Source organism: Cnephaeus nilssonii (genome assembly GCF_951640355.1).
Source record: "Cnephaeus nilssonii genome assembly, chromosome: 3".
NCBI classification, from domain to species: domain Eukaryota; kingdom Metazoa; phylum Chordata; class Mammalia; order Chiroptera; family Vespertilionidae; genus Cnephaeus; species Cnephaeus nilssonii.
Window position 1 is genome coordinate 103,624,097 of NC_137074.1, and position 21,698 is coordinate 103,645,794.

Consider the following 21,698-nt stretch of genomic DNA (forward strand, 5'->3'; position numbering starts at 1 on the left):
AGAACTTTTTTCTAAACCACAGAATTAGATTGCCTAACCCACCCAGATACGGACAAAGAAAACTCTGGAATGGAGCAGGCCTGCCCTTCACCCTCCCCCAGAACTGCAGAACCAGCTCTGGAGGAGCTGAACACAGGTTGGTCCCAAAAGAAAGGTGGAATTGAGTCAAGCATGCCCTAACTTACTCTTCCTAAATGTACTACACAGATAAGATACTTCATCTTCCCTAAGACTAAATGAGTGACCAAATGAGTGAAAGAGTAGGACTTATAGTAATTGAGGTCCCCTTAACATAGATGGAACCACCAAGAATCATAAAGGAACATATATAAAACAATGAAAATAAAATTTAGCAAATAAAATAAAATAAAAATATCCCTTACCAAAATTTATGAGTCATTGCTAAAGTGACTGTTACCCAAAAGAATACAAGAAAAAAAATAATGATGCTAAGAATAGAAATAAGAAATTCAAGAAATAAATAAAAGATGAAATGTAAGCTACTTGACATCAGGGATTTTTAACTATTTTGTTCAATGATAAATCCTCAGACCCTAAGTGCCTAGTTCAGCGATGGGCAACCTTTTGAGGTTGGTGTGTCAAACTTCGCCAAAAAACTGAGCATAACTCGGGTAGTGTGTCACTTTGAGGAAAAAAACATTATTTCGCAAATGTTTCATCCTCAGGAGCAGCACATGTTTCATCCTTGGCATGCGGCGGCCTCAGCGGCCACGTGTCATCAGAAATGGCTACGCGTGTCAGTGCTGACACGCGTGTCATAGGTTCGCCATCACTGTTCATTCGAGGTGCAAAATAAATATTTGTTGAATGAAAGGAAAAAACAAAACAAAAAAAGACAACCTCAAAGTCTACTTCTTTGAAAGGCAAAACAGATACACTGACAATATTGTTCAAGGCACAGATGGCTATGAAGAGAACTCATTCCACATATAGTAGAAATTCTCTTTAAATTGTTATGTGAATACTAGAGGCCTGGTGCATGAGATTCGTGCACTGAGGCAGGTCCCTCAGCCCAGCCTGTGCCCTCTCACAGTCCGGGACCCCTCGGGGGATGTCAGCCTGCCGGCTTAGGCCCGATCCCCCTGGAGATCGGGCCTAAGCCAACGGTCAGACATCCCTCTGGCAGTCTGGGGCTCTGGCAGTCCGGGACCCCTCACTCCTTACCACCCGCCTCCAGCGGAGGCGGGAGAGGCTCCCACCACCACTGATGTGCTCGCCAGCGGTGTGCCTGGCTTCTGGCTGAGCAGCACTCCCCCTGTGGGAGTGCACTGACCACCAGGGGGCAGCTGCTGCATTGAGCGTCTGGCCCCTGGTGGTCAGTGTACATCATAGCGACTGGTCATTCCGCCATTCGGTTGATTTGCATATTATGCTTTTACTAGAGGTCCAGTGCATGAAATTCGTGCATGGGGGGGGGGGGTGCCTCAGCCTGGCCTGCACCCTCTCGCAATCCAGGACTCCTCGGGGGATATCCAACTGCCGGTTTAGGCCTAATCCCCGCAGTCAGACATCCCTCTCGCAATCCAGGACCGCTGGCTCCTAACTGCTCATTTTCCTGCCTGATCGCCCCTAATCACTCGCCTGCATGCCTGATCACCCCTAACTGCCTCTGCCTCGGCCCCCACCGTGGCGGCTTCATCCAGAAAGATTCCAGAAGGTCGTTCGGCTTTCCAGTCTAATTAGCATATTATGCTTTTATTATTATAGATTATATAGGATATCAATATTATAAATAAATTTTGCCACTATATTTGATAGCAGACAAAATATGTAATTTCTTAGAAATATAATTTAATATGAAGAAGTAGACAACCATCTAAATGTCCAGGTAACTATGAAAAAGGTCAGTAGACTCTAGATGATTTTATTGGCAACATTCACCAAAAAATCAAGTAACAGATCATTCCAATTTCAGAAAAATTTACTTTAGAAAATGGAAAATAAGAGAAAGCTTTAATTTTATAGGGTTAATTTTATGTCCAGTTATTTTTATGTTATTTAAAACACAGTAAAATATACATAAAATTTACTATTCCATCCATTTTTTAAGTGTACAGTTCTATGGCATTAAGTATACTCAAACTGTGCTACAATCACCACTATCCATCCATAAAACTATTTTCATCTTGCAAAACTAAAACTCTGTACCCATTAAACAATAACTCCCCATTCTCCCTTTCCTATAGCTCCCAGGAACTACCATTCTACTTCGGTCTGTGAATCTGACTACCCTAGGTACCACATATAGAATCATACAATATTTGTCCCCTTGTGACTGGCTTATTCACTTGGCATAATGCCCTTTAGGTTCATCCATGTTGTAGCATGTGTCAGAACTTCCTTCCTTAAGATTGAATAATATTCCACTGTATGTACATACCACATTTTTATTCACCCATTAATGAACAATCGGATTGCCTAGTGAACATAGTTTCAACTCCCTACTTTGAATTCTTTTGGGTATATTTCCAAAAGTGGAATTGCTGGATCATAAGATAATGTATGTTTAAATTTTTGAAGAATTGCTGTAGTGGCTGTTCCATTTAACATTCCTATCAACAGTACTCAAGGGATTGTCTAGTTCTGATGCCAAGATTCTTCTAGCTTGATAAAACTAAAACTTTATCTTACTAAGACATTCAGATGGCTAATGTTTTATTTAGAATTTTTACATCTATGTACAAATGTAAAACTGACTAACCCATATTAGAAATGTGAATAATTGAAATGCAAAGACAAAATTTACACATCATGATCAAATCGTTTATCCCAAAAATACAGGATTTTTAAAATTTATAAAGCACATTCATGTAATCCAACTTAACACCTTGCTGACCGGCTATTTTAAGCCAGAACTCACCCATGCGCCCAGCTACTTTTCCGTACTTGAATATTAAATGAAAGTATCTAAATAAACTTAAACGTACTTAATTTTGTCACATCTTACATTTATATTACATATGTCAAAATTAAACATATTGCATATATTTTAACATTTTTTAATATTTTATTCTTTTTAATATTTTTTAGTGTGATATATTGTATAACATGTATCTACATGCAATGATACTAAACAAGTTTTACATACATATCGTATTTTACTATTCTTTCCAATAACATACTTTACACACCCTAGTGGAATATTTTTACTACTGATTACTGTTTTTTTGTAAAACATGATCTTTTCATTTTCCTGATAATCTGAAGGGTGAATCTTTATTTGAAAATAGTCTAGAGTACTCTTTTAAAACTCTACATTGCTTTCGCACCTTAAAATTACTTACATTAATGTAAGTGGAAACACGAGTTAACTTGTGACCAGTCAGCAAGGTGTTAATAAAGAAAGAAAATCAATGATCATTACAACAGACAGGAGACATAATTCAGCACCCATTCATTATTTTCTTAAAAATTTGGTTTATTTCTAATCCTTACATTGTGTTTTTTTCATGTTTTGCCAGAATATATAATGCAATGCTAATAGCAGGTACAACAGGCATCCTTTTTTGTTCCTGACTTTCAAGAAAAGGTTTCTAAGAATTCACCATTTAATGATGTTTATTTACAGTTTTTAGTCAATAATCTTTATTAGCTTAAGGATAGGTACTTCTATTCCCAGTTTACCAAGAGTATTTTTTATTTGTTTGTTGTTCTAACATTCTATACTTCCTTGTTTCTACACTGAAAACCCAACAGAATCAATAAATTCAAATTATCAGATCAGTAGAATTCAGCAAGTTTACAGATATAAAATTACTGTATTAAAATCAATAATGGCCATTGTCCAAATCACAGTTTCTAAATAAAACTCTTCAATAAAAGAAACCAAGGCTCCTTGGATAAATGTCTGATTCTAGGGCTGGGATAAGAAAAAGGTAAGATGAGCCTTAAGCTTCTTACAGTATCAGACAGTAAAGAAGTACTTAAAAAAAAAAAAAAAAGGATGGGTCAAATCAAAGGCACACAGAAGTAAGCCTAACACAGTTCCCAATGGCCAAAGCTCAAATAATTTAGACAACAAAAATAAATAATATAGTATTTTACCCCAAGTGTAAAATAAACATACATGAGTACTTATCAATGTAAATAAATGAGTGAATAAATAAATGAATAGATAAATAACTCAAAAGAGACAGATCTTCCTTACAAAAGAATTCTAAGTAATACTAGTATATGTAGATACTCCCTATTACCCCCATGAAATGAAGCCTAATCCCTGCCCCTTTACACCGTTAGGGTTGGGCTATACTTTGTACCTCATTTCCAAAGGAAGAACAGAATAAAGAGAAAAATAGTAACTTTACATTGGAGAAACCTAGCAAACATTATCTTAACCAAGGGAGAAAGGTTAGCATCATCAGTGATGTTATGCAGTGATCACATACCCCTGACATGATATGATGAAAAGGGCATTTCACCTTTGATAGAAAATATCAGATTGAGGGATATTCTACAGGACACCTTGCCAGGGCTCCTTAAGAATGTCAAAGTCATGGGAAGATGTGATAACTAAATACAATGGGGTACCCTGGATATTTATAGAAAAACTGGTAAAAATCCATACAAAGTCTGGGGTTTAGTTACTGGTAATGTAGCAATGTCAGTTTCTTAGTTTTGACAAATGTACCATTATAATGTAAAATGTTAACAAAAGGAGAAACTAGATGAGAAATATACAGGAGCTCTCTTCTTTGTGATTTTTCTGTAAATCTTATTGTTATTCCAAAATTAAGTTTATTGTAAAAAATCAATAATGTTCTTATATCTTAGTAATAACTAATTAGAAAATGCAATTTCAAAAAAGTCTAACAAAAGACATGCAAAATATTTACAGGAAAATATTAAACTGATAGATATGAAAGACCTAAATAATTAAAAATACCATAGAAGCATAGGAAGACTAAACATTTCAAAGATACCATTTAATTTTTAAATTAATGTATAAACTAAATACAATACTAAACTCACTGGATGTTGATAGAAACATTCTTTATCAAAAAATGTTAGAACAGTGTGATTGTTTCATATTTTTGCAAGTCTCTTTTAATATCTATTTTGGTAGAACACAGAGGGATTCTCATATCTGCTTTTGTCTTCAATTTGTTTTCATAAGACATACCATACAGCCTCTAGAAACCTCCACTATAAACCCTGAGAGACTGACAGTGATAAAAGCAAAAATATCTTAGTATTATTATGAAAATGATTTTGACCCCGAAGACCCACTAAGAGTCCTGATGGGTAACCAATGTTTTGGTGGTTACCTCAAGCCCTCATACTATTTGTTATTTACATTTTAATATAAAATTTTTCAAACATAGAGAAAAATTTAAATAATTTTTATAAATAAATACCCATATGGCCACTACCTAGATTCTGCAACGAACATTTTATTAGGCTACTTTTTATCACATATCTATCTATCCCTCTATCTATCCATCAATAAACCCCTTTTTCTATTAATTTTTTACAAAGTAGGTTGCAGGTATCAGTGTACTTCCCCCAAATTACTTCACCATGTATATCATTATTTAGAATTTAATTTTTTTAAAAAAATTCTCTTTTCTTTTGAGGTAAAATTTACATACAATGAAATGCACAAAACTTAACTATATAATTTGGTGAATCAGGCATTAGTATAACCCAAACTTCTCTCAAGAATCAGAACATGACTCACATGCCAAAAAGTTCCTTCATAGGTGTCCCAATAAATCCCTCGCCCCTCCCTAACCCTCCAGTAGCAATCACTGTTCTGATTTTTTCTACCCAAATTATCTTTCCTTTTCCAGAACCAGTTATACAAATAGACTCACACAATATATACTTTTTAAAGCAAGGCTTCTATTACTCAATATAATGTTTCTTAGACCATCTATACTATTTTTTAAAAAGCACTTAAAATAAATTTACCTACCATGAAAATGACTATCAAGATGAGACAGATGCCCACTATGATAAGGAAGGGGATTAGGTAGTATTCCAGAGGAAGACTGAATTCTGGAACTAAGATAATGTGGCCCCTAGAAAAAAAAAGAATTAATACATTAGAAATATTAAGAGTTGCCAAATTATGATGTTAAAACCAAGGAAGGTTTTTTTTTCTTTTTTTAAAGCATTTGGATATTACAATTAAATCCACTGAACACATCTCATTTTCTAATATATAATTTCCAATAATTTAAGGAATGATTTTTTTCATTTTTAAATCTATTTCACACTTTGGTCAAAATAATGTCAATATAATTAAAAGAAGCTTTTAGACTGGGTAGGGGAAATCAGCCAATCAATACTTACTGTTCTCCATCCTGAAAACATGTTACTTACTGAATTTAGTAACCTGGCAAAAGTATGAATATTTTACATGCACTTTTTATTTCAATCAGCATTAAAATAATGGCAATATCTCAGGTAGTATGTCAAGCACAAACCCCCACTCCAAACAAATTACTGTCCTATGGAGAAACTGAAGCCATCAATGGTGAAAATACACTCCTTCCTCCCTCTATGCTTTCGTGAACTTGTTATACCAGAGGCAAATATCTACATTATCTGTGAGATATGGAATGGAAAACTGGTAAAGGAATTCAAAGGAGTTTTAGCTTCCTCTCTATTCTCCATCTTCTCCACTGCATACATAACTGGGGAGGGGGGGGGGTGAACAACACAACTTCATGAATATGTATGTTGTCAGGGGAAGGGTGGAGAATGCACATAACTTATATGCCCTATTCCCCCTTGTTATGAACATATTGTTAGTTACTGTAATAATTACTATTATAAAAATTAGTAAGTACTCATGAAATAAAACTCATCAGAGTTGGCATACTATTTGTGTTGTGTGAGCAAATTTTGTAAAACACCAAAATCCTGCATTAGAAAATATCCTCAGTCTTTGCACTGGGTAGTAACATGACTGATTTCTTCATTGTACTCCTGTGCTACTCGGCTAACATGGTGCCAGCAACACTACTTTGTTACCTACTGCTGGGTGATTTTTATAGGTAGTGAAGCCAGGTACTTCATAACTCAAGGATTAAATGCAAAACAAAAATTCTCAATTTGATTAAAAAAAAAATAGATTGACTTTTCCCCCCATATAGAGATGCTTAGGACACCATAGTACTTAAGAAAAATAACATGAAAGCAAAATATTCTAAAGCAATTTTTTTAAGTCTTTATTTTTTATACTCACATCGAAGACATTCTATCAAGCTTCACCAGAAACAAAAACAAACAGAAGAGATAATATCAGGAATTTCCCCCCAATAATTTAAATATTCTCCAAAACTTACTAAGACTGCTAGAATAAAAATAACTTTTTATTTCAATCAATTCCAACAGAATGCGGATGACAAAATAATGACATGCATTTTTTATGTCTTTACATAAAATACTGACGTGACTGATGGATCAGCAGTGTAAAAAAGAGAAAAGCAGGGACTGAGCCGCTCTATTTGATACCATCTCTTTCGCATGAGGTCAGCTCTGAAAGTAATGCCCTTGTTCTTGGCAAAAGACCTCTGGCACCACCCAAGCCAAAGCTGAGATGTGGTGTCAGCAGCGCCACTTTTAGGTACAAGAGCCTGTCCATGAGGTGATGATCCTGGGCACACCTCCCTTCCCGCACCCCCACCAACCTGCTATAAATTAACACCATTAAGGGTTTAGAAACCAGACTACTGCATATCCTAAATTCAACCCATCACAGCATCTAAATATATCAGCAATAGCAAAGCTTACATTTCTTACATTCTGTTATTTCTTCTTTAATATTAATATTACAGCCTGAATTAGATAAACACTGTCCTATGAGACAAGTCCCAGAGTTGCTCAGAAATGAATGGAACTGCTGGGTAACAAGAGTAAGCTAAATGAACAAAAGCAGGAAGACCCAATGAACTAGAAATTCAGAAAATATATTGGAAAGTTCCCATGTGTGTAACCACAGAAACATAATAGATTCCAGAATTTTCTAATGTTAACATTCATAGGTCTGTGCTCTAAATCTAATGTTCTATAACATGTCCTATTAATGCTTGTCTATTATATCTCAAAACATTTTAGTTTACTATCAAGATATACTGTAAGGAAGAGATTAAAAAATGACAGTGAAATAAGTGGATGCTACACTGACACACTTCCAGGACCAAATTAGAATTACAACTAAAATACAAAAAAAAATCCTGAATAATCAACTGAAGACTAGCTGGAGAGATTACTGATAACCAAGGATGGAAAGCAGAGATCACATAGAGACTGGTAGGAAGGACAGAGATGCAAAAGGGTGGCCAGGCTCCCACAGACAGCAATTAAAGTTCAGGAGAGATATCTCAGCTGTGGGGGTTGCAACTGAGAACTCTGGGATGTAGTCCTCAAGTAGGGGCCCCCAGCAGAGAGTGCCAGATCTGAGAAAGTGCCCACATAACTCTGGCTGTGAAAAGCAGCAGGGCTGTTGCCTGCCAGGGAGAGATGGCTGGAATGCAGGCACCCTCTTAAAGGACAATGCACAAAATTCCATGTGCAGCCATTCACCTTGTGCTCTAGCAAAGGGAGGGCAGAATGGATAGGAGCTGTGTGAGCAGAAGCCAGGGTTGGGGCTCTAGGGTTAGAGCTCAGAAGACAGACACCCCGGTTCCTGATCTGAGACATTCCCTCATACTCTGAAGATCATCTTTCTTAGGCAGACATTTGCTATACAGGTGGTTTTGGCCTAGGACAGTGGTTGTTAGTCAACAGAGCCAAATATCAATAGTACGATTGAAATTTCTTTTGAGAGCCAAATTTTTTAAACTTAAACTTCTTCTAATGCCACTTCTTCAAAATAGACTCACCCAGGCCATGGTATTTTGTGGAAGAGCCAAACTCAAGGGGCCAAGGAGCCGCATGTGGCTCTCAAATCGCAGTTTGCCAACCCCGGGCCTAGGAGGAAGAAAATTGACCCACCCTATTGGAAAACAAATTGCCCCACAGTGTGGAGTTTACAAGGCCCATTAAGAGACAAAAGATAACAATTAGCCTCTAGGCAGAAGCAACTGCCCCACCCTGTTGGAAAAACTCTAGCCACACCTGTGGATGAGTGCTTCAGGGCTACTCAAGATGGAATCCAATCAGTCTATAGACAGAGGCAGTCTCTGGAGGCTTTGATTCCTTGCCTGATCTAATTAGTCAGAAACAGCATTTGACATTGCACTGCACTAAAGATTGAGAGGCATAGAAGATCGACCTGATACATAGTCACAGACCCAAACAGGCAGCCAAAATTAGGAAACAAACAACCAACCAACCAACCAACCAAAAAAACCCTAATGAAAGAAAAAAAGAATTCTCCAGAAAAAGAGATAAATGAAATGGAGATAAGAAATTTATCTGTTATAGAATTCAGAATAAGGATGGTAAAGATGCTCAACAGCATGAGAAAATATATAGTAACTGTGAAAAAAGGACAGTAAGAAATAAAGGATGAAATACACTAATAAACACTCTGGAGGGAATACACAGCATATTAGAGGAAGTTGAGGATCAGTGAGTTAGAGGACAGAGTAGAAAAAAATCACTCAATCAGAGAACCAAAAAGAAAAAACAATTAAAAAAACAGAAGGACAGCTTAAGGGAAATGTAACAATATTCACATATTAGATGTGCCAAAAGAGGCAGAAAAAGAAAAATGGATAGAGAATTTGTTTGAAGAAATAATGGTAGAAAACTTCCCTAACCCCATGGGGGGAAAAAAAAAGTCACACTAGTTCAGGAGGCACAGAGAACCCCAAACAAGAAGAACCCAAAAAGGCCCATGCCCAGACACATCATAATTAAAATGCCAAAAGTTAAAGACAAAGAGAAATCCTTAAAGGCAGCAAGAGAAAAGCAAACTGTTATCTACAAAGACACTCCCATAAGGCTGACAACTGATTTCTCATCAGAAACTCTACAGGTCAGAAGGGAATGGCATGAAGTACTCAAGGTAATAGAAAGCAAGGATCCGAAACCAAGATTACTATATCCAACAAGGCTCTCATTCAGAATAGATGGTGAAATAAAGAGGTTCTCACAAAAGAAAAAAAAAGGCTAAAGGAGTACATCACCAGCAAACCAGCAATACAAGAAATGCAAATGCTAAAGGGACCGCTATAATGAAAAGAAGAAACAAAGAGAAAAACCTAGGCATACAGAATTAAAATGGCAATATGTAAGTATCAATAATAAATGTAAATGTAAATGGATTAAATGCTCTAATCAAAAGACATAGGGTAGCTGAATGGATACAAAGACATGACCCAACTATATGCTGTCTACAAGAAACCCACCTCACAACTAAAGACTCATACAGGATGAGAGTGAAAGACATGGAAAAAAAGTTTCCATGCAAATGGAAAAGAAGCAAATCTCATATCTGACAGAATAGACTTCAAAATGAAGGTCATCAAAAGGGACAACAAAGGTCACTATATAATACTAAAGGGATAGATCCAACTAGAGGTTATAACCCTGGTAAAATATATGCACCCAATATAAGAGCACCTAAATATATTAAAAAATTCTAGAGGACTTTAAGTGAGAGATCAACAACAATACAGTCATAGTAGGGGACCTTAACACCCTACTGACTTCACTGGAAAGATCTTACAAACAAAATATTAATAAGGAAATAGTGACTCTAAAGGACAAATGGATTTAACTGACATTTATAGAACATTTCACCCCAAAGCTGCAGAATATACATTCTTCTCAAGTGCACAAAGATCATTCACAAAGATAGACCACATGTTAGGAACCAAAACAAGTCTCTGCAAGTTCAAGAAAACTGAAATCATGTTAAGCATCTTCTCAGATAACAATGGAATGAAATTAGAAATCAACTACAGTACAAACACCCCCAAAACATTCAAACACATAGAGGCAAATATGATGTTATTATACAACTAGAGGCCCGATGCATGAAGATTCATGCAAAAATGGGCCTTCCTTCCCCTGGATGCTGGCATTGCCTTCGCTCAGGCCCAGAGCCACATTTCCACTCTGGCCCGGAGTCGCCTTTCCGTTCCGGCCCGGAGCTGCCTTTCCTCCCTCCCACGCTGCCCAGAGGCCTGGAGCGGCTGGGGTGGTGCAGAACGCCTGTGTCGTCACCATGGCGACATTGTCCTACCCACCCCCGGCCGCTCGGCACTCTGCGTATGCAAATTAACCCGCCATCTTTGTTGGGTTAATTTGCTTACTCACTCCTGACTGGCTGGTGGGCATCGCGAAGGTACGGTCAATTAGCATGTTACTCTTTTATTAGGTAGATGAATGAGTTAACAATGAGATCAAGAAAGAAATCAAAAACTTCCTGGAAACCAATGAAAATGAACACACAACAACCTAAAATTTCTGGGACACAGGAAAAGCAGTCCTGAGAGGGAAGTTCATAGCACTACAGGCCTACCTCAAAAAACAAGAAAAATTAATAGTAAACTATTTAACCCTACAACTTAAAGAATTAGAAAGAGAACAACAAGAAAAGCCCAGAGTAAGTAGAAGAGAGGATATAATAAAGAGCATAAATAAATGACACAGAGACTAAAAAAAAAAAAAAAAATCAATGAAACCAAGAGCTGATTCTTTGACAAGATAAACCAGATTGATGAACTGTTAGCCAGACTAGTCAAGAAACAAAGAGAGAGTACCCAAATAAATAAAATCAGAAACAAACGCAATAAAGTAACCACTGACACCACAGAAATACAGAGGATTTAATAAAATACTATGAACAACTATATACCAACAAACTGTCAACGTGGATGAAATGGACAAATTCCTAGGAAAATACAATTTATAACATTCAAAGAAGAACTACCACCTATACTCCTCAAACTATATCAAAAATTCTAGGAGGAAAGAACACTTCCAAGCTGGTTTTATGAGGCCAGCATTATCCTAACTCCAAAAACAAATAAAAACACTACAAAGAAAGAGACTTACAGGGCAATATCCCTGATGAACATAGATGCTAAAATCCTTAACAAAATATTAGCAAATTAGATCAAGAAATATATTAAAAAGATCATACCCCATGACCCTGTTGGATTTATTCCAGGGATGCAAGGCTGGTACAATATTTGCAAATCAATAGACGTGATACATCACATAAACAAACTGCAAGACAAAAATCACATGATCATATCAATAGAAGCAGAAAAAGCATTCGACAAAATCCAGCACCATTTTTGATAAAAATTTTCAGCAAAGTGGAACAGAGGGAGCATATCTCAACATGATAAAGGCCACATACGACAAATGGACAGCCAACATCATACCAAAAGAACAAAAACTAATACCATTTCCCCGAAGAACAGGAACAAGAGAGAGATGTCCACTTCCCCCCTCTTGTTCAACATAGTACTGGAAGTCCTAGTCACAACAACCAGACAAGAAAAAATAAAGGGCATCCAAATTGGAAAGGAGGAAGTACAAGTCTCATTATTCACAGATGACATGATATTGTAAATAGAAAACCCTAAAGACTCCACCAAAAAAATTACTAGATTTAATTTGGCAATGTAGTAGGATACAAAATCAACACCCCAAAATCAATGGCTTTTTTATACAACTAGAGGCCCAGTGCACGAATTCGTGCACGGGTGGGGTCCACTGGCCCGGCCCCAATCGGGGTGAATCAGGGCTGGGCCTGTTGGGAGGAGATGGCAGGAGGTTGGCCAGCCAGCCCGCCCTGATCAGGGCTGATCAGGGCCAAGCCAGCTGGTGGGAGGGGCCGCAGGCAATTGGCCAGCGGGCCATGTCCCCTATTGGGGTTGAGGGGCCGATTGGGGGAAGGGTCAGCCATGGGGAGGGGCTGTGGGTAGTGCGTCGGCCAGCCCCACCCCCGAATGGGGTAGGGGGTGCTGATCAGGGGCCAGCGGCCTGGGGGAGGGGTCCTGGGTGGTTGGCCGGCTGGCCCTGCCCCTGATCAGGGTTGGGGGACTGATCTGGGGTGCGACCAGGCAGGGAAGCGGGGCTGCAGGCCGATCAGGGTGGTGGGGGCCCATTCGGGGAGGGCCTGCTGGGGGGAGGGGCTTCAGGAGGGTGGCTGCCAGCCCCATCCCCTATTGTGGTGGGAGGGGCATTCATGGGCGGGGCTGGGAAGGGGGACAGGCTGCAGGCCAACCAGGGTGGTGGGGACCCATCGGGGGCAGGGCCAGTGGGGGAGGGCTGCAGTAGGTTCACCGGCTGGCCCCACCCCCTCTTGGGGTGGGGGGGCGATCAGAGGTGGGCCGGCCAGGAGGAGGGGTGGCGGGCCGATTGGGGGAGGGGCTGGTGGAGAGTAAGGAGGTGGGGTGTTTGGCTGGCTGGCCCTGCCCTTGATCGGGTTGGGAGAGTCCGGTAGTGGAGGAAAATCATTTGGGCAAAAAATGAAAAAGGATCCCAAGTCAAATTTATAGAAAAGATTCGTGTGTCACTGCAGGTTGCCCAGGACCAAACCAGAGAGGGTCGGACCTGCATTACCACCATTTGTGCACCATCCAGAACTGAAATATTGCTGACACGTGCACATAAGGAACTGTTTGACATTGAAATTGGGTCTCAAAAGAACTGTTGGCCCAGAACGAAACTCACTACAGACTGATTCATTTGCCTGTCACCATAACCATTATTGCTTGTCTCATTTTCGGTTCTTGTAAGTGTATTTCTAGTAGCACATGATCTCACTCATCTAGGGGAAATGATGAACAACATAGACTGATGAACAAGAACAGACCCAGAAACAAGGAGGAATGGATCAGACTGTCGGGCCCCAGAGGGAGGGTGGGGGAGGGTGGGGATATAGGGGAGAGATCAACCAAAGGACTTGTGTGCATGCATATGAGCCTAACCAGTGGTTAAGGACAACAGGGGGGTGGGGGCATGCGTGGGGAGGGGCGTGGGATGGGAATGGGGGGATGAGGACAAATATGTGATACCTAAATCAATAAAGAAATTTAAAAAAATTATAAATAAATAAATAAATAGAGTCCGGTAGTGGGCAGTACTTATTAAAGGATACTTTTGAGAACAGTAACTGGGAAGAATGGCAAAAGAGCAGGTTTGAACAGAGGAATAAATAAAGCTGCAATGCTGGCCAGGGATCAGCCTCAGATAACCACATAGAGAGCTCTTGGGTCAATGGGGAACAAAGGAGACGTATGTACCTGATTGGGCCAGTTCGCTGGCCACAGTGAGCATCATAGCGACCAGTTGTTACAGCATTACAGTTGCTGGCTTTTTATATATATATAGATTAGAGGCCCGATGCACGAAATTCGTGCACTAGAGGGGGGTCCTTCAGCCCAGCCTGCCCCTTCTCACAGTCCAGGAAACCTCAGGGGATGTCCTACTGATGGCTTAGGCCGCAGTCTGGCCTCCCTCTGCGGGAGGCGACCGGCTAATCAGGGGAAGGCACTGCCCCCATCACTCCCTCACTGCTGCTGCCTCTGGCCTTCCTTTGCTGGAAGCAACCCTGTGATCAGGGAAAGGCGACGCCCCCATATCACACTTGCTGCCTAAGCCTTGCCCATCGCAGCCTCTGCAGCTTGCCTGAACCTTGCCCAGCAGGGTGGATGGGCAGAAGGTAATGAACCAAAGAATTTATATATATGCATAACCCCATGGGCACAAATAGGGTGGTGAAAGCCTGAGGCGGGGGGTGGGGGCAGACTGGAGGGGGTCAACGGGGGAAAAAGGGAGCCATATGTAATACTTTCAACAATAAACATTTTTAAATTTTAAATAAATAAAGATATACTGTGAAAATTTTTCAAGGATCTATAATTGATAGAAGGTTTTAAGCATCTTAAATCAAAAGCCAAATGCACATTCAAGATATACTTTTTCTTAACGAAATTGCTAATGGTGGGAGGGTGATATTGATGGTGATATATGATGGAGAACTACAACAGAATATCAGTCCTCCAGCTTTATTGCTATTTCCTCTGTCTGTCCAATCTCCCACAGCTGAGCCTGCAGATTCATCTCTGTCTCATTCATCTCAGATCAATTTGTATTTGAAAAAATATTCAAACAGCTTTAGTATCTTACCACATGACCTCCATGTCTACCCCTAAACAGAACACAGTCCATGAACTCTGCAGCTGAGATTTGCTCAAATAGTATCTTGTTCTCATTTCAATGATTTTCCAAGCTAATTTCACACCAGGTGTCTCAGCCTCAACTTATAATAATAATCACTCTAATTTCCCAATCCCTCTGCTGACACATGAGATATTGCCTTATTGTCTGTTTTCATATCCACCCCCACCATTTTGGTTCAAAGAGCTATAGCCGAACTACTAAGCCCCAATGGATGTACAACCACACACCAAAGCCATCCTTCCTAGAAACCGATTTCCAGGCAAGGACCTGTGATCAGCCCAACTGCTGGGCACCCTTGGTATTGCAGATGACTACTTGCTTGAGCTTGCTCCTTTCAGACAAAGCTCACAACCTCCTCACCAACATCCTACAATCCCTACTAGACAGGCCCACTGCTCAGTTGGGTCCACACTTGTGGCACACCCTGTTCTGCTGCCAGCACAGTGCTCTGTCTTGCTGAAGAATCCTGAGATGGCACAACAGCAATTTAATTTCGCCAGCATTTACTGAATGTGCTGTCATAGTTCCTGATGCTAGGGAAAAAATATGAAAATTTAGAGTCTATAAATATGAGAGAGAAGATGGAGAGTTTAGAGTCAAAAGGTTCTTTATTCTCACCCCTGATTTTCAAAAGAGAAAATAGGTCCATGAGATTAAATGATTCCCTAAAAGCCATACCCCAACAATATCTCCAATACATCTTGCTACTCACTAGGATCGAAAATAATTCTTTCCAGTGCCCACAATTATCAAAAGTTGTGCGTCATCCAATATATTATCTATCCTACTAAAAAGTTACTAGATGAGTTTAATTTTTAAAAAGACCAAAATAAACAAAGGACATCAGTCTATAAAAATGTTCCCAATGAATAAAGAAATGCTAATTTAACCAATGAATTTTTTTATCATAATGATAACTAATCAAAAAGATAGATAATATATATTATTGGCAAATGTTGAAGAAAACACTGGCTTTACTAAAATTTTGGTGGAAACATAACTGGTTCACATTTTATGGAGGGCAATAAGATAATTATTAAGTTGTTAATACTCCAGCAATTGCACTTGCAGGTGCTTTTGATGAATAAACATTTGAACAATTGCACATGATATATGATCAAGGATGTTGTCATAGTACTCTGTAAAACAGACAAAATTGGCTGCCTGGCTGGTGTGGCACAGTGGTTATGCATCGAGCAATGAACTAGGAAGTCACAGTTCATTTCCAGGTCAGGGCACATGCCTAGGGTTGCAGGCTCCATCCCCAGTTGGGGTTGTGCAGCAGGCAGCCAATCAATGATTCTGTCTCTCCCTCTCCTGTCCTCTTTCTGTAATCAGTAAGGACATACTTTAAAATAGACATGAAATGGAATAACATCTGCATCACAGGGGTAACAGCGGGGGAAGAAAACGAGCAAAGGATAGAAAACCTGTTTGAAGAAATAGTGACAGAAAACTTAACTAACCTGGTGAAGGAAGAAAGCCACACAATTTCAGGAAGTGTAGAGGGTACCAGTAAAGATGAACCCAAAGAGACCACTCTGAGGCACATCATAATTAAAATGGGAACCGTTAAAGACAAAGAGAAAATCTTAAGGGCAGCAAGAGAGAGGCAGTCAGTGACCTACAAGGGAGCTTCCATAAGGCCGTTAGCTGATTTCTCAACAGAAACACTATAGGCCAGAAGGGAATGTCAAGAAATATTTAAAGCAATGAAAAGGGTCTAAAACCAAGACTACTCTATCCAGCAAGGCTATCATTCAAAATTGAAAGTGAAATAAAGAGCTTCCAAGACAAAAAAGGCAAAAGGAGTTTATCACCACCAAACCAGCAATGCAAGAAATGTTAAAGGAACTGCAATAAGAAGAGAGGAACATAGCTATAAAGAATAAAATCTGGCAATAAATAAGTACATATCAATAATAACCTTTAATGTAAATGAATTACATGCTCTAATCAAAAGACATAGAGATAGCTAAATGGATAAGAAAACATAACCCATAGATATACTATCTACAAGAGACCCCCTCAGGACAAAATATTCACACGGGATGAAAATGAAGGGATAGAAATAACTTTTCCATGAAAATGGAAACAAAACAAAAAAGAAAAAAGCAGATGTGGCAATACTTATATCTGACAAAATAGACTTCAAGGCAAAGGGCATAACAGGAAGTGAAGAAGGCCACTACATAATATTAAAGGGATAGATCCAACAAGAGGATATAACCCTGGTAAATATTTATGCACCCAATATAGGAGCACATAAATAAAAAAATAAAACTTCTAGAGGGCTTTAAGGGAGAGATCAACAGCAATACAGTCATAGTAGGGGACTTTTAACACCCCACGGACATCACTGGATAGTCAGTATTACAGTCAAAAAATCAACAAGGAAACAGTGACCTTAAATAACACATTAGATCAGATGGAATGAATTCATATTTACAAAACATTTTGCCCAAAGATGCAGAAAATACATTCTTCTCAAGTACACATGAGATATTTACCAAGACAGACCACATGTTAGGACACAAACTAAGTCTCTACAAGTTCAAGTAGATTGAAATCATATCAACCAACTTCTCGGATCACAATGACATGAAACTAGAAATCAACTACAATAAAAACACTAAAAAAACATTCAAACACATGGAAGCTAAATAACATATTAAACAATGAATGGATGGGTTACTAATGACATCAAACAAGAAATCAAAAACTTCCCGGAAACAAACAAAAGTGAACTCAAAATCTATGGGAAACAGCAAAAGCAGTCTGGAGAGAAAAATTCATACCATGCAGGTCTACCTTAAGAAACAATAAAAAGCTCTAATAAACTATCTAAACCTACAACTAAAAGAATTAGAAAACAGCAAGAAAAGACCAACGTAATTAGAAGGTAGGAAATAATAAAGAGCAGAGCATAAATAAGTGGCATAGAGACTAAAAAAAAAACAACACAAAACAAACAAAAAAATATCAATGAAACCAAGAGCTTGCTCGTTGAAAAGCTAAAGATTGATGAACCTTTAGCCAGACTCATCAAGAAACAAAGAGAGAGGGCTCAAATAAATAAAATCAGAAATGAAAGAGGCACAGTTACAACTAACACCACAGAAATACAAAAGATTTTAAGAAGATACTATTAACATCTATTTGCCAACAAACTGGACAATCTGGGGAAAAAAGGACAAATTCCTGGAAAGATACAGTCTTCCCAAAATCAATCAAGAGAAATAAAAAAAAGAAACCTGGATAGACCAATAAAAATAATTAAATTGAAACGGTAATAATAAAAAAAAAAACCTCCTAGCAAACAAAAGCTCTGGTCCAGACAGCTTCACAGTGGAGTTTTACCAAACATTCAAAGAAGAATTAACACCTACCCTCCTCAAACTATTCCATAACATTCAAGAGGAAGGAAGACTTCCAAGATCTTTTTACCAGGCCAACATTATCCTAATTCCAAAACTAGATAAAGACACTACAAAGAAAGAGAATTACAGGCCAATATCCCTGATGAACATAGATGCTAAAATCCTCAACAAAATATTACAAATTGAATCCAGCAATACATTAAAAAGATCATACCCAATGACCAACTGGGATTTATTCCAGGGAAGCCAGGCTGGTACAATATCCATAAATCAATAAATGTGATACATCATATGAACTAAATGAAGGATAAAAATCACATAATCATATCAATAGACACAGAAAAAGCATTAGAAAAATCACAGCTCACATTTTTGATAACAACTCTTGGCAAAGTGGGAATAGAGGAAATATATCTCCACAGAATAAAGGCTATATATAACAAACCTACAGCGAACATAATACTCAATGGGCAAAAACTAAAACCATTTCCCCATAAGAACAGGAAGACAGGAATGTCCACTTTCAAAGCTCTTATTCAACATAGAACTGGAAGTCCTAGCCATAGTAATCAGACAAGAAGAAAGAATAAAAGGCATCCAAATCAGAAAGGAGGAAGTCAAACTCTCATTATTTACAGATTACATAAAATTGTACATAGAAAGATTCCACAAAAAGACTGCTATATTAAAAATGAATTTGGCAAAGTGGCAGGATATAAAATTAACATTCAGAAATCTATGGCATTTTTATACACCAATAATGAACTCCCAGAAAGAGAAACTAAGAAAATAATCAAATTTATATTGCTACAACAAAAAAGGTACCTAGGAGTAAAATCATCCATGGAGGTTAAAGATCTGTTCTCAGAAAACTATAAGACATTGAAAAAAGAAACAGAGGAAGATACAAACAAGTAGAACCATAAATCATGTTCATCAACTGGAATAATTAACATCATTAAAATGCCCATACTTCCCAAAGAAATCTATAGATTCAATGCATTCTCTGTTAAAATACTGTCTGCATATTTATCAGATCTAGAACAAACATCTGAATAATTTATATGGAACCAAAAAAGACCCAGAATAGCCTCAGCAATCTTGAAGAAAGAAAAACAAAGTTGGATGGATCACAATATCAGATATCAAAGTATACTACAAAGCCACTGTAATCAAAACAGCCTGGTACCGGTACAAGAACAAGCATACAGAACAATGGAACAGAACCAAGACCCCAGAATTTGACCCACACCATTATGGTCAATTAATATTTGACAAAGGAGGCAAGAGCATACAGTGGAGTAAAGATAGTCTATTCAATAAATGGTGTTGGAAAAATTGGACAGGTATATGTAAGAAAATGCAACTAGACCACCAACTTACACCATACACAAGCATGTACTCAAAATGGATAAAAGACTTGAAACCATAAAAATCCTAGAAGAAAAAACATAGGCAGTAAAATCTAAGCCATATCTCAGGTAGCAGAATTTTCACCAATACATCTTCTAAGGCAATAGAAACAAACAAACAAACAAAAGTGACTACATTAAACTAAAAAGCTTCTGCACAGCAAAAGAAACCACTCTCAAAATGAAAAGAAAACCCACTGTATGGCAACGATACATCTGATAAGGGCTTAATTTCAAAAATACATAAAGAACTCATACAACTTAACAAAAGGAAGACAATCCAATTAAAAAATAGCAACGGATCTGAATAGACACTTCTCTAAAGAGGACATACAGATGACCAAGAGATATATGAAAAAAATGCTCAACATCACTAATCATCAGAGAGATGCAAATTAAAACTACAATGAGGTATCACCTCACACTAGCCACAATGGCTATCATCAATAAATCAACAAACAGCAAGTGATGGATAGGATGTGGGGAAAAGGGAACCCTAGTGCACTGCTGGTAGGAATGCAAACTGATGCAGCCAATTGGGAAAACATTATGGAGTTTCCTTAAAAAATTAAAAGTGGAACTGCCGTTTAACCCAGAAATCCCACTTCAGGGAGTGTATCCTAAGAATCCAGAAACACCAATCAGGAAGAATATATGCACCCCTATCTTCATAGCAGAGTTGTTTACAATAGCCAAGATCTGGAAACAGAAACTCATCTGGATATCCACTGATGGGCACTCAAGATCTGAGTGCCCATCAGTGGATATCCAGATGAGTGGATATAAAAGCTGTGGTACATTTACATAATGGAATACCATACAGCAGTAAAAAAAAAAAAAAAGAAGGATCTCTTACCCTTTGAGACAGCATGGATGAACATGGAGACTGTTATGCTAAGCGAAATAAGCCAGTCAAAGACAAATATCATATGATCTCACTTATATGTGGAACCTAATGAGCAAAATAAACTGACAAAATAGGTCCAGAGACAAGGATGCATGGAACAGACTGTCAGATTTCATAGGGAGTGGAGGATGGAAGGCAGGAAGAGATTAACAAAAGAACTTACATGAATAGCTCATGGACATGGACAATAGGGTGGTGAAGGCCTAAAGTTGGGGAGGGGACCAAGTGGAGGGGAGAAAATGGGGGCAAATGGGGCACATCTGTAATACTGTCAACAATAAAAATAAATTAAAAAAAAAACACAACGTAATTTGACTTTACATCCTTATTATGATACACCTTAAGCACAGTAAGAACTGTTTTTTTATAAATGTCAAAGTAGTGTTGGTATTGCTCTTCTGAGTCTGTTTGTGTGTATTATGTAATTTAAAGAGAATATAAATAACTATATTGGTGTCTTCAAGCACAGAAAAATAAAATGCAGTTGTAAGATCCAGAAAGTAAAGTAAAAATCCTATAGCCCTGAAATTAAATTGGAAATAACAGTATGCACTCATGATTTATTTTATCTTTAAAAATATAGAAGGCCCTTTCCGGGTGGCTCAGTGGATTAGAGCGTCATCCAGTACACCAAAAGGCTGTGAGTTCGATTCCTAGTCAAGTGGTTATCCTAGGGCAGTGGTCAGCAAACGGCGGCTCGTGAGCCACATGCGGCTCTCTGGCCCCTTGAGTGTGGCTCTTCCACAAAATACCACAGCCTGGGCAAGTCTATTTTGAAGAAGTGGTATTAGAAGAAGTTTAAGTTTAAAAAATTTGGCTCTCAAAAGAAATTTCAATCCTTGTACTGTTGATATTTGGCTCTGTTGACTAATGAGT

General features: G+C 38.3%; 2 protein-coding genes across 4 annotated transcripts in view; one reads left to right on the forward strand and one right to left on the reverse strand.

Annotated features, from left to right (window-relative positions):
* The window catches only part of PFN2 (profilin 2), a 67,837-nt gene extending 54,012 nt beyond the window's left edge, over positions 1-13,825 (forward strand). Inside the window, exon 3 of the mRNA XM_079764252.1 lies at positions 13,460-13,825. Coding sequence (XP_079620378.1) covers positions 13,460-13,527 — 68 coding nt within the window. The 3' untranslated portion in view covers positions 13,528-13,825. The remainder of the gene's footprint in view (positions 1-13,459) is intronic.
* Positions 1-21,698, reverse strand: part of RNF13 (ring finger protein 13) — a 180,962-nt gene that overhangs the window by 44,506 nt on the left and 114,758 nt on the right. For all 3 annotated transcript variants that reach the window (XR_013813151.1, XM_079764178.1, XM_079764177.1), the window contains one exon: positions 5,936-6,041. Coding sequence is in view for 2 of the 3 variants with exons in the window: in XM_079764178.1 (XP_079620304.1) it covers positions 5,936-6,041 (106 nt within the window). In the remaining variant the exon portion in view is untranslated. The remainder of the gene's footprint in view (positions 1-5,935; positions 6,042-21,698) is intronic.